The sequence below is a fragment of the Opisthorchis viverrini genome (assembly GCF_000715545.1).
Source record: "Opisthorchis viverrini unplaced genomic scaffold opera_v5_401, whole genome shotgun sequence".
NCBI lineage: Eukaryota > Metazoa > Platyhelminthes > Trematoda > Opisthorchiida > Opisthorchiidae > Opisthorchis > Opisthorchis viverrini.
This window is the reverse complement of record NW_008752061.1, coordinates 212,038-226,514: the sequence shown is the minus strand read 5'-3', so window position 1 is coordinate 226,514 and position 14,477 is coordinate 212,038. Positions and strand designations below refer to the sequence as shown.

The following is a 14,477-nucleotide window of genomic DNA, read 5'->3' as shown; positions in this document are numbered from 1 at the left end:
GCTTCAGCGATTGGGAGCATTCATGGATTTCATGTTACACTCTCCGACGGAATAAGGTGTTTTCCACTGACCATGAAAAGGGCACAGAATTTTCACTTACCAATCTCAAGGTGCTACCTGATTCTGCAGCAGGATCGCTTTTTCATCAACTTGTTTAATTGTATATGCCCATAGCATGAAAAGACTTACATGGCATATATACATACATACATACATACATGCATACATACATACATACATACATACATACATACGTACATACATACATACATACGTACGTACATACGTACATACATACATACATACATACATACATACAAACATACATACATACATACATACATACAAACATACATACATACATACATACATACAAACATACATACATACATACATACATACAAACATACATACATACATACATACATACAAACATACATACATACATACATACATACACCTATACATCCACAAAAAGCCAGAAACAGAGATAACAGATAAACAGAGTGTTATCCTGGCAACAAGACGGTCTTATGTAGTTTCTCCTTAACTGTGTGCAGTTTGCCAGTTGGCAAATCTCATGTTAGCCATAAATGTTGCCCACCTGTTTTCTTTTTTCTAGCCGAATGTTGTAGATAGAAAAATTTCATCTCGGGTACATTTGTTCTCAATGTCTCGATGCACGATGGAGGCTACAACCGAGGAAGAACAGGAAGCGGCTTGGCGGAAATTGCACCGTGCACTTCAGGTTTGTAGTTTCTCACCTTACACATTTCATCCCAAAATAGGAACTGAATGTATGATAAAAAGCTCGCTCGAGGTGAAAATTGATGTTTATTGAAGAATACGTGTTAGGATACATTGGAGCAGGTAAACGGTAATCAATTAAGTATTTTAGCGGCCGCCTCTTGAAGCTACCCAAAAATTCAATATGACTCGTTTAAATGTGTTAGAAATTTTTATAGTCTATCCACAATGCCCCATACCTACTCATCTTGGTTATTTCAGCTTGGACAAATCGTCAAGAAAACGTTTCGCGACATCGTCATGGATGTAACCAGTCACCATAGTCCAACTCTAAGGACCTTGTCCAAGAAGAATGAGCTCATGTGTTTCCAGGAGGTATTCGGTCGATTCCAGACGCACTGCTTCGCAGTCCAGCAGGCAAGTTGACCACGTAATGCACGGAGACGAGCATGTGGAAAAATATGCATAAATTACCATTCAATATATTCACCCATTGCGCCACGTGAAGCGAGCCTCATTCCGAAAATTACTCCTAAGGAATATGCAGCAAATAAACTTCTGAAGCAAATATGGTACTCATATAACTAGCATTCCCGTAATTTTCTTGGAACTGGACCTTGCCCCGCAACATGGTGTTCATTAGTTCGAAACTGTGTAAGTTATTTTTCATTATCACTCGTGATCACCAGGGCAACTAGAAGAAGGTGAAAAGTGATGTGATAAATCAAAATTTCAAACAATCCTACTCCATTCAATGTACATATGGATTTACCGAGATTGTCAGTAGCCTGATGAAGCTACCTGAGTTTAAATCAGTTCAGTTCAGTTCAGTTCAGTTCACTACGTTTAAGTTCAATTGAAATAAGTTGAGTTTCGTTCAGTTTGGTTCAGTTCAGTTGAGTTAAGTTCCGTTCACATATTTTTCAGCTTGTTGGGCGAGCCCTTTTGGCGTTACTCGTAAGGTTGAGAACTGGGTTCTAACCGGCATAACACACCGTGAAAAGTTGATAGATTGCGTTTACAAGTGACAAGGGACAGCCGTGATTAGGGTTTACTTGTTTCCCAGTGCTCCGTGTGTTCAACATTCCCTAAAAAATATTGTCAAGCCTTATCTGGCCAGCAAATCCAGCATGAATTGCAGGTTTTGTTATTGAAAATCGCACACTTTCGAAGAGAATCCATCGAAAAACCCCATGTCTAACCGACAGAAAGCTGGAACAATTGGTGCGTTAAAACAGTAGAAAGACAAGCCCAAGAGGATACCCATGATCAATGAATTTGGGTCAGTTCATATGAATATCTCCGTTGTTTCCTATGACTGTGTATTGGGGTTTCAATATTTTGACAACCATTTTCAAACGTCTGCTTACTAATCCGCTAGTTATTCTTTATACGGTGGCATTATTCGCGGTTTTCCTAGCCCTTTTTCTTAAAAACAAAAACTCGTTTGATGCTACGTGTAAGTAGTTTGCTTGAAAGGACACGGATGCCCGCTACCTGAGATGATGTACTCAATAAGGTCCGACCCTTTTGACTGACGGTACCGTGATCCTCTACACTGGTTTCCTAGAGGAGTAGGTCTGTGCGTAAATTCAGTGTTTCGAATTGGTCAAGGAGAAACAAGCAGAAACACACTTCATCACTGTTACAACTCTCCGGAAAGCATGCATTTTCGTTGTTGATCCGAAGAGTGGTTCACTATCTCCATCCTGAGCAATCGATCGCATAAATGAAACGACTATTTACCGTCGGTACACGCGTCTGTTCGTGGATGTTCGATCAGCGCACATAGATTATTCTCAGTTGAGTGTTCTTCGAAAAATCCTTGGATATACAATGACGCCTGCCCTAATATTACACTTTAACGATAGAATTATTGACCAACATTGCCACATATTACGTGGAAACATGAGTGAATCTGAGGAAGGTCCTCCTTAGTGGAGGCATTTTTGAACCCAAAAAAAAACATTCTGTCCAGAAGAAGTACAATCACATGGACATGAACTCTCCTGGTTCGGTTTATTGTAAACGATTTGATCTGATGGCGGTGAATGTTTAACGGAAAAGAACCCAGACGCCCTCTTTTACGGCCGACCAACTTGTATAACTTCTATGACTTACCAACAAGTCAAGTTGCCTGACTGCTTTAAAAATCCATAAAACCGTCTAGATCTGTTTTTCTTCCACCGCACTCCCGATCGGCACTGTTGCAACCAGAATCATATCTCATCATTGACGTTTGTCACCATTTAAAATACCTAATTATCCACATAGCAGGATTAACTACATAAAATGGACTACTATATGGTTGCCAAAAGACCCTAGACTGCTTTTCTTGGGCCTCATCAGCCGAGTTCCCTTTCCGAGTTCTCATCAACATTATGTTCTAGAAGATCATTCAGTTGGAGCCAACCATTATTGGCGAGATTCAGCTAGATTCATTTGTGCTCCTGTAGAAACCAATTTCATATTCAAGGGGGAGCTTTGTCAAAATCTGTCCAATTCGGGTTCTAGTAGAACATAAGACTCACGGAAACTCTGAGACTGTGACTACAAGATGAGCCTCCAGACGGTCCTTTTAGTATTACGTATCTAGTTTCTTAGAATTTACACAGTTTCACTCATCTGCTACGTAACGGAAACTTTTGCGTGTTCTCCGCTAGCATCGAGGGAGTTCATATCGAAGCGCTCCGAAACGGCCAGAATTCCGATATGCTGATACACACCAACTACGCTCGTAAACATATTTTTTAATCAAGAACATATCATTCGCTTGACCTTCAGTGTGTCTCACTGACAATCTCCCCCACTGTTAAGCATAATGACTACTTTCTCCGGAACGCTGAGTTCTTTTGGTGGGCGTTATGAAGAACTTGTATGAACAGGTTCCTGTTGGTTCGAAAGAATTATTAGTCGATCGTACCACTCTGTGCTCGAAATGTAGGACCCTAGGTCATTCATATGCATGGTGAATTATTCGCATCCATAATTAGCTTGACCCCCTAGCTGAGATCCTGTTATCTACCTGTTTTCAGGTCTATGAGGTAGCTCACCACACAACACATTTGATGGAGCTATGCAAAGCTGGATACGAGGCTGAAACCCTCATCGAGTATATCCTCAACGTCTGTTCCTAATGGACACGCAACCTGTTGTGTGATTTTGCAAAAATAAAAAATTGCATCTGGTCCGTACCGTCTTATGCCATCCTCACAAAGCATGAGGTTCCATCAAACCGGCCGTCCAGAAATAGTTCGGTAAAAACCAACAGCATTTTGGCAAAACCCTCAGGATACTAAGGCCTTGGGAACTCATCAAGACGCCTCTAAAATTTGACGTACCACGGCACGATAGATGCACAGGACGGACAAAATGGGCCAGGTTGCCGGCCCAGGTAGAGCAGTTCAGCTGCCTTCTACTAACTCAACCACACTGCTAAAATTATAATGTTTCTCTTGATCACTCTAACCGTGCTGGAAACGCATCATCATCAAAAGCCCCGTTGACTTCGGATAAGTTCTCATACAGCTCTTTACGACTTCATTAGAGAGATGAGGTCGTTGAGAAAGCGTCCGTTTGTTTTAAAATCAGAATGGTAAGGGTCTTTTGGAATTGTCTGCTTTGGCAGTTGTTCCCTTATCGCATTGTTAACACGATGTTGTTGTATCAGTTTCATCAACTGGTCGATGTTCCTGTGCATAGGACGGGACGGGACCAACTCCAAACAGATGTATCTTGTCCCTAATTCTTATACAGTTACACCGAAGAAGACGTTTTGGATATACCGGATGCGCGGCACCTCACAGAAACCAGCACAACGGCGAGACCGATTACCAGGAGAGCGAGAATACCTGGTTGCGAACTGGCAAATAAAAAAACGTACGATACAACAGGCCAGTTGGCCACACGGTTTAAACAACACAAAATCTGTACGGCTATTCTTGAAAAGACCGGCTTCCCATAAGATTGCCGAAAAACCCTCAGCGGCTCACTAAGGGTCTCATATTTCTCGGTTATATCAGAAAGCGCACAGTGTGATGTTCAGTTGAGAGAAGGTTGATGGGAAATCCCAGACGAATAAGTCGAAGACGAATCAACGCCGGTTTTTCAATTCAGATTTTGATGGAGTTTTTGAGTCTCATCAGGTTTCGACTATCCTAGAGTTACCTTCAGGAATCGGGCCTTCTACTAAATACAGATACTCTTATTCACAAAATAAGTACGTCATAACATGAGACTCAACCGAACCCAAATACATCTCACGCGTATGCTGGCCTCTTTCACCTGCACTGTAAATCGGACCAAGTTTCAGAATTTTGTTCAGTGGCGAGTTGGTTCATTCCTCTCGGCGCACAAATTACTCGTGGAATTGTTTGGGTCTCAAGCGTAAATCACCTAAAGGTTGCCGCTTCCGAGGATGGCTACAACACCATATACAGGAGTATGATATTTCACCTAATAGAATCTCCTGGGTCAAGCTAAATATGCATTGGCATTTTGTTTCCTTAAGCTCCTGGCCCTCTATTGGAGGGAAGTGACTGTCACTAGAGAGTTCGAGATAGCTCGGTGGTTGAGATTTGAAGGTGCTGATCGGAGGGTTCGCAGTTCGAGCCCAACCCCGGCGCTTCGGCTCCTCTTGTTTAGAATTGGGCAGCATCTAAACCCTCGTGCTTCTTTTGGATGACACGTTACAACCTCTGAATGGTTGATTTATATTTATTATTTTTCTTAAACATGAACGCCCACAGTTATATCGTATTGCGCAAAAATGATAGGGAGGTGATCTTCACGTGCACGAACGAATTATACTAGTTTGAACCTTTGCGATTGTCGTACTGAATGTTCTACTGATGTTAACAAACTCAGTGGCCGTAGGATTATAAAACCGATGTTGGAAAAGTCAACCCGTCATCGTTGACTAGGAATTGTGGGTGGTTGTGTCACGAAAAATACAGGAAGTCGTTGACAAATGGCAGGAACAAATTGGGGCGACTGAACAGAAACTTGAGGAACAACTGCAATGACCTGTCACGAAAATACAGGAAGTCGTTGACAAATGGCAGGAACAAATTGGGGCGACTGAACAGAAACTTGAGGAACAACTGCAATGACCTTATGGAAGAAAAGAGAGAATTCGGCGGCTTACAGAGCAGCACCCGTTCGACCAAGTCAGGAGAGAAGTGCACTTATAGCTTGACGCGGCACAAAGTCATCAGAACATCAAGATACACCACTGAGGCTAAAAACAGATGACCACACATATGGCATGCACTCATGTAATTGAGTAGGGTGAACAAACGGAGCAGATGAGACCTCATTGGAGCAAATTCTGAAGCACATTTACGGAACCGATTTGGTAGAATATTTTTCGAACCAGTAGGCGTTTAGCGGGAGAAGTGGAAAATTAGCTGGATTTGCATAGAAAAGTAGGACGGGAAAAATTTTAGAACCTGAGTACAAAGATGTTTGTTACTGGCTTCAGAGGCTCCAAAGGCGCTCTTAGATGAGTAATGCAAACTTGTCCTGATCTAACCTAGGAAGGCGGGTGATAAATACGTTTCACATGTACATCGGTATAGCCAGACGAACTAGAAATCCAGAATTCAGTACAGTGTATCAAGCAACACGTATGTGTTCGAACTTGCGTATATACATACAGCACTTCGAAAATTAAGACAAGAGAAAAATAAGTCGATCAGAGAGCAGAGTATCAATTATGTTCATCACACCGCACTTCTTGAATGAGTATGCGGATGTCCATAGTTCAGTGGTTTCGCGGAATGGAAACTCATGTTCTTTGAAGGTGGTGTGTTCTTCAAATATAACGTTTTGTTCGGATACCATAAGATAAGCTACGAAGAGCTCATTAGTATTTGAAACAGCAGTAGTGGGTTAACAGACTGACCTCTAATATTGACCTCAACCTGGTCCATGCGTTTCCGGCCAAAAAAATTGATCATCCAAATCAAGAATGGTGACCATATCTTTGGCATTTGGTAAAAATATTATTCCTATATCTGGTCGTAAATCATCACCCCTGAAAAATGTAACATCATCCGTTTTGGTACAGGCAATAGTTGCACGCACCGAGTAAGATTTAAATAGAAGCGCAACACTTTTCTTGTTTTGGATTACACGGTATAATCATAATGTTCGGGAAGAAATCTCAGAACGCACATTTGACTGGGGATTTCGTGGAGCAGTGGATGGATATCGGCCCCAAATCGTTCCTCGAGGGATTCTGCAGTGAATTATGTGGCATTGTTAGTGAACAAAACAATTGGGAAACATTCACAGCTTAATATTTCTTCAGTGCTTACTGTATAAATTCGGCACTTGGACAAGTAGTCAGAAAAACATCGGGTCAACGTGAATATGCGTCAATGACAACTGAAGCATGGTAGTTACTGAGCAAATGACCGCAGTAGTCGGCATGAACTCGTCAAAATATTTAACAGGCAACTGGCCGCGGTACCACTGTAAAGACATGTATTGAACCTTACATGCACATTTAACACAATTCTTAGCAGTAAAGTCCGATTTCGGCCGCCAGTATGACAAGAATGCAAGGGATTCCATTTGGTCAAAATTCAGTTGACCAGAGTGTAAATCTGCCAGAACAGCCACTTACTGAGTCGGATGAATGACAAAGCTATCCAGAAATCACCACAAACCTTCGGGGCGACAGTAAATTTCAGGGTACTGACGTCGCCCTTGTTGCATACAGCCACGATACAGTGCAGAAAAATGGAAGAAAAACGTATTTTAGTATCGTCACCAAGGCTGTCCCGTTTGAATAGTATTGATTGAATCAATTAACAATCTAAATTGTTTGAATTAGAGTCGCACGACGGAATTCTCGACAAGAGGTCTGCATCAGGAATCATTTTTGCAATACGATGAGCAATCGTGTAGGTGCACGAACTCAGTGCAATAATTCACCGTTGCACCATAGTGGCAGATGTCTGCGCTAATGATTTTTAGGATGATACAAAAAACTTGAGGCATCATGATCAGTAGCATTTGTAAAGTTTGATCCGAAAAGATACTCATTGAGCCGTTTGACAGCCCAGTATAGCAAGTGCTTCTCGATGTGTCTGAGGATACTCACATTCGGCTTTTGAGAGTCATTGGGAGATGCACATCAATGGTCTAGCACATTGTCCAAGGATTGCTTCATTCCAGCGGGAGATGCATGTTGGCAGAATGGTGCTTGGCGGAAAAGGTTTCTAAACAGCTGAAGTTTCAAAGCTGATGGAGTGATGTACGCAACGTTTTTTCATGGTTGGAGGATAAAGAAAATTGTTTGGAATATTTGATATCAAACAGGTAACTTGCAGGTTGAGCGAACTAGTGAATAAAACGGGAGAAATACAGAAGTGCTCACGGAGCTGAACACAGTTCTTATAGATTGGTTGGTGATGGCTTATTTACTAAAGAAGCTAGACGGTTTGTGTCGGTGTTGAAACCGCTGCCATGCACAATGTAAGTAAGGCACTAAAATGGTAAAATAACGAATGTGCTGCAAAATTTGTCGATAGCGGACGACCGGTTTCCCTTCCTGGAGCTCATCACGTAGACGCAATCTCCGATCAGAAATTGGCAGGCGGCCGAAGGAGTTGTCTGGTGCCCATAGTGTTGCTAGCTCATCGTGCCTCCATACAGCCCACCAACATGCCTGCCTTCTGGTTGATTAGATAATTGCGTTATAGCGGGTATCACCCGTTTAAAATTGCCTGATAATCAGTGGATATCCAGAGAATTCCGAAAAGACGCGTTCAGGAAGAAGACGGATAATATGTTTTTTAAAAACAAGGTGCGTGAAAGAGTTTTAGTTTTCTGTCCTATTGTCTTCAAAGGTCCTGTTAGTGTTGTGAGATTAACACTACCGCGTCGAAGGGTTTACCTTCTTCCACTGGCACATAAATTACAAACTGGCTGTTACATATATGCCGTACATATATCGCTGTATACTAATGAGTAAAACGCTAAGTCACCCCGAAATCAATGAGCCAGATGTTCCCCACCTCGGTCAGGTTCGTGTGGACTGTCAAGCTAAGGAGATTATTATCGATATATCACAGGTACGTTGGTGGGTTCTGGGGGCGTGCGTATTCATTATGTTCATTCTGTCAGTCACAACTCACATACGTTTGTTGAAAATCCTTCGACAGCTCACCACCAGGTTTGTCATTCTCCGTTGTCGGAGAATGAATCTCCGTCTACTCCATATTCTATTTGAACAAAACTTGGACGGGTTTTGAGAACTTTCTACATTTGCACATGAATTCGGTTTTGAGAAGAGACTCACATGAATCCAGTTGAACTGCTTGTTTGGTTTGTGATTGTTCAACCGAATGTGGTGCACAAACCTGCTCAGTATTTCATTTAATACGATATTCGAGGAAAGCAATGCACTGTTATTTAGGTTACATTACTCGTAAAGTTGCTGAAGACTCTTGGACAACCCACGACAGGTTTCGCAGTTCTTGGAGCTCTCGTCAAAAAATCGTGTGCAAATGAGAATAGTTTTCGAAATATTCGTACTCCAATTTAACCAGTCTACTCCACAACATACCTAAGAGAATTGCACAAATAATTCACCCCTTCGGAGTGTCGTCCTTTTGTCTGTATATAAGGTCGTTGAATCAAAATGGACTGACAGAATGTAGATATGGTTTTTCTAACTTTGTTCGCAGTAGTAGAAAACTGATATTCATTCCCGGTTTTGTGGGTTGCGCATTGTTGATGGTTCCCAAGTAGGATGAAATTTTTGTACAGTGATCGCGAATTTTCAGCACAGATTGGCTACACTAACATGTAAGAGGAAAGATAATTTCATTGAAATTCGAAACTCCCTCCTTAGAATTGGTCACTCGAGGAGCCGGTCAACACGTGAACAATGTGGTTTTCCGACGTCGAAGGATGAGCGGTAATATGTCCAAACTTGGTGAGAGCTAATCACACTACCGATGCGCCGGTCCGTACTCAACAGTAAATTGCTCAATGTTCTAGTTGTACGGTCACGGGTTTGGTTCAACACTACCATGTTGTTCGCGAGATGCGCACCGCTGATGATTCTCAGTAAGGATTTAATGGCTTCGCGGTGCTTTTCAGGTTTTGGGCATAAAATGCAGCTAAAGATATTTTAAACGATCAAAACCCAGGGCTGAATCTTTCCCTAGTGTTGTTGTGGAACTCCCAAGCAATTTAAATACCCTATCTGAGGCAGCCCGAATAGAATTGGCGTCTAACCCGGAGAATTGGGGCTTTTCTGAGTAATTCAATCCAACGCTTACCTTTACTGAGGAGAAACACTCACCAAGTAATTGATTGATCATAGCCAAATTCCATCGGATATCCTGCATGGAACAACTTATGCAAAATTACAAACCGATTGCGATAAGACAACTTGAATATGATCACCGCCAACGGGATTTCGGCGAATACTTTGACAATCGATCGACTACAATTACTTGCATAACGCACAGATCGCCTTATCAAATGCTTACCCCCGATCGGAACTTCGGTTTTACACGCGTAAGTGTTGTCGGAAAAGCTACCCAAAATCCCTGCAGGCGATAACGAGAACGACTGTGAACCGGTATCTCAACACTGTCATTTACATTCCGTTGCACTATCCAGCTGAATCGTTGTGCCTTGCGCTTGGAACCGACTAGATACCACCTCCTAACAAGCGACTTGCTCCGACTCTGGCAATCCGTGGGTACTTGCTGAATGCTAGGTTGTTGCACCCGGGAGGAGAGTGTCGAAATTCACTGCCGATTAAATCATCCATCCTCGACTCTTTCAACGGTGAGTGATTGAACGAAGCGGTTGAGCTCCTCTCGAGATTATGGCCTTCCAGAAATCCAAAAACCAAATGTTCTGGTGAGAGAGATAGCACACGGAATAGGTTGTTTACCACATGAGCTGGCTAGCTCCTTGACCGGTGTTTTAAAGCCTTTCACTGGAAAATCTCGTGCTTAAATTAAGAATTCCCATGACTTCGCTAACAAAGTAGCGGGTGTCAGTATCGAACTATATGACATCCTTGGATGTTTCGATGTGAATTCAGTACGTTCAAATGTACAAAGAGAGAACTCTTCAGAAACAGCCAAGTGACGGCTATTAGCGCACACCATCCTTCCGGAATGGACAGAGCTTGCGGTAGATGTAATAGTGGAAGGCATACAAGCATGTCTGAAGCTCCCTCAAGTCGTTTTTTTGATCGGTGGTTTATACGTAAGGAAAAGGTTTGGGAATGAAATCTCCAATACTCCCAGGTTTGGGCAAATATATTTATGGAAAATTTTGAACAAAGGACTTTAGCCGGATTTTCATACACAACTAAAATATTCTGGCCGTATGTAGATGACAATTTCGTCATGATGAAATGAGAAAAGTTTAGTGAGTTTTACAATTATCTGAATGAAATTTGCCCGCGGATCCAATTCAGTATGAGGATAGGATGAACTTGGGTTGCCTCGGCCCTTTTAGACTGCATGACATACAAAGGCGGGGGGACTAAAGACCATAGTGTACGCGAAGCAAACCTATACTAGGGCAGATTTAGGCTTTTTGTCTGACCATCCGAAATCGGCATTCTCTAGCATTGCCTCATTACAGTTTAAACTTTTCTGAGCCTCTCTCACAGAAGAGGTTAATCAGAGAGCGGCCAAAATTGAAGTAAAGGACAAAATTCGGGGTATTGGATATCTAGCTAGCTTGATAAGGCGCCAATTTTAAAGGGTGCTGGTACGGGTACAGGAACCGAGCGTGAAGGGATCAGGACCGCTGTGATTCCTTATACACCAGGGAAATTTTAGGAGATTCGAAGAATTTAAACACGGCTAACATCAGCGTAGCCTGCAAGAGAGGGAACATATTGCGCTCTGCACGAATGCAGTTGAAGGATTGCCTCCCGGCAAACGGAACCAAGAACCTCATCTACAAAATTAAATATAACGATTGCACCGGGTTCTATAAAGGACAGACGGCCAGGGATCTACACACCAGAATCGTAGTGTATCGCAGAAAAATTAACAGACCGCCGAGAAACACAGATGAATAATAAGCGGTATGGGAAGCCTACGCAGTTGCGCAAAACGCACTGGATACGGAACACAATATATTTAAAGAATCTTGACGTCTTCTGAGGAGTAAATAGATGATTAAATAATCAATTAATTGAGTGTGGTTTTCAAAAAAAGTTTTAACTTTGAATTATCTAAGCGGATGAGGGAATGAGGCAAAAAATGAACTATACGCGGTTTTGTTACTGGCCGTATAAATATGAACTTCGGTTGGAACAAGTCCTGTCAATAAAACAAACACTTGTACATAGTCGCGAAGGTTCGTAATTCACCTCATCACCGAAGCTTATCAAGAAACTGAACTTTGCCTACCGCTCCACTGCCGAAACACTGTATAATATATGGAGCAGCAGCCAGAGGATGACGTCAAATGGTGCAAAGCTCATGTAAATATAAGGAGAGTCCGATTTGCGAATAAACAGTGTAATTTTTTTACAAGTAAACATTTCGTGTTTATCGCGTTGCCACGTTGCACTATGATGTTTCCCAAAGATAACTGCCCCAAAATCGTGAACGGTAGCATATCTTTGGCGGTGCAATTATTCCACACCTCAAGCATTGTAATCAGTTTCCAATGATTCAGTTGATGTTACAATACCCAGAACAACGAACACAAGCTCTTATCCAATTCAAAGAAGGATAAATCTGCGTACAGAATCAAGGCTCTCTCATATAAACTTGCAGTCTCTTCCAGAAAGGTGGCCACAATTAAGCGGATAAATACTAGAAAAGACCCGACATCGCGGCGAGCAGTAAGCGCAACGGACCCGTAGTTGCGCACCCAAGATTTCATGAGACCTGGTTTGAACATAGAATTGTTTCGCATAAAGTTTTAAAAATTCACTGTGTTTATTCGTAGCCCTAATAACCTCTCGCAACGGTCACAGAATTTTACAACTCTTCTTTGGATTGAACCCAGGTTGAAGACGTTGCAAGATAAGGTTGGTAACCGATGTCGCTTTCGTTCTTGTTGTTAGTCTTTCCCCAGGAACAAGATTAAACTTCAGCTACGCCGTAAATAGCTGCTTTCGGAAGCTTGATTCGGCTTAAGAGCTCAGGATAATTCGGTGCTAAAGGCTAGAAATTACTGACCTTGGTATGTATCCCGTCTCGGTATCACGGTTAATCCTCTGCAGGCTTCGGCTACCCGGCGATTACTACAAATATTATGTTCCCAATAGTAAAGCTGCCATTTGGTCTGTTTGAATTTCAGCAGATTAACTTCCGGTGTAGTGCTGTGAGACAGATGCGCAACTTGGAGCTTTTAAAAGCAATCGGATGGAGCAAACTATGTTTGTCCTAATTCCACCGAGTAAACGCTAAAATCAGGTTTAATCATGACCGATGTGCGTCAACAACACCCGGACATGCCAGCTCTACAGCAAGTGGATCACAGGATTTGCTTGGGCTAAAAATGAAATTCTGTCTTACGGCGCGTCCGGATGCCCAACTCCTCAGCAACGTACAAGCTCCTAGCTAGAGATTCTGGTGACCAGTCAAGAAGTATCTTGGATCTCAGGTATAATAATTCCCCCTGCATTAGGGCATAACATCAGCTCAACGAATAAATGTTCACGTGGAGAATGCAGCTTTCCCGTCGTTGCCGGCGGATGTGGTCGAACGAGCCTTTAGGCGTACGATGGTGAGCATCTGGTTCAACCTCCATTTCCTTCGACAGCTGTTACGTGCTGAAGTGATCTACTCCCACGAAACTTAGATATTTAAACATTCAGGTGGATATCGCAATCCAACTTAGTTGGTACTATGGTGATCGACTTTCTTCAACTAATGTTACTAGTATTATACTGCTACATGTCAAAAATATCGGAGTTCATTTGGCTGTTGGAATCCAGAAGATGGGAACACCGAGACCCAGTTCATACTCGATGGTGTAATGTATTTAGTTAGGTGATGCTGCGCATGCCAAAAAGTTTGATGTGTTGAAGTTTTCAAAAGAAAATTTCTATGCTCACCTTCTGGGTACAGATGGAGGAAGGTTCAAATCTGTGTTTTAAATTATCGGTTTCATTTTATTGAAGGAAACCATACACTAAATTGGCCTGGTTGTCGTTTACTAATTCGCCTACTCAACAACCAGGTGAAATTTAGGTCAAGAACTGCTGATCAGTAGTGCAATTAGCTCTCAGTTAGACTGGATATAGCGCCAATCATAATTCAGTCACAGGAACCAAGTCCCATAGTCAAATAAATTTGACGGGCTCCTCAAGTAACGACTTTAACAGAAGGCTGTCTATCAACATATACAAACCTTTGTACAGTCGTTACATTTCATTTTATATACGGGAAACAGATTCCTGTTTCGCTTTCCGCGTGTGTCATTGTTTCCGTGTTTTGAGAACTACAATCAAAAGTCTATCTGCCTGGTATTTAGTTCTAATACAAGCCACTTGTTGGAAAAGTTCGATTCAACCTGTAAGCAGCCTGCTTGAAAAGGCACGGATGTCCAGCTATTTACACAATCGAACTCAACCAGGTCCCACCTCCTTGACTAACGGCGCTGTGCACTTTTACACCGTTTTTCGTGGAGGAGTAATTCTCTGGGTAATTTGATTATATGTAATTAGTCAAAGAGAGACACGCTGCCACACAGATAATCAGTGTTCCATCCATCCG

General features: G+C 42.2%; 1 protein-coding gene across 1 annotated transcript in view; it reads left to right on the top strand.

Annotated features, from left to right (window-relative positions):
• T265_10755 (hypothetical protein) overlaps positions 1-3,884 on the top strand; it is a gene marked incomplete at both ends in the record, with an annotated part of 15,913 nt that extends 12,029 nt beyond the window's left edge. The window contains 2 exons of the mRNA XM_009177220.1: positions 623-748; positions 3,783-3,884. Coding sequence (XP_009175484.1) covers positions 623-748; positions 3,783-3,884 — 228 coding nt within the window. The remainder of the gene's footprint in view (positions 1-622; positions 749-3,782) is intronic.
• Positions 3,885-14,477: the final 10,593 nt, after the last annotated feature.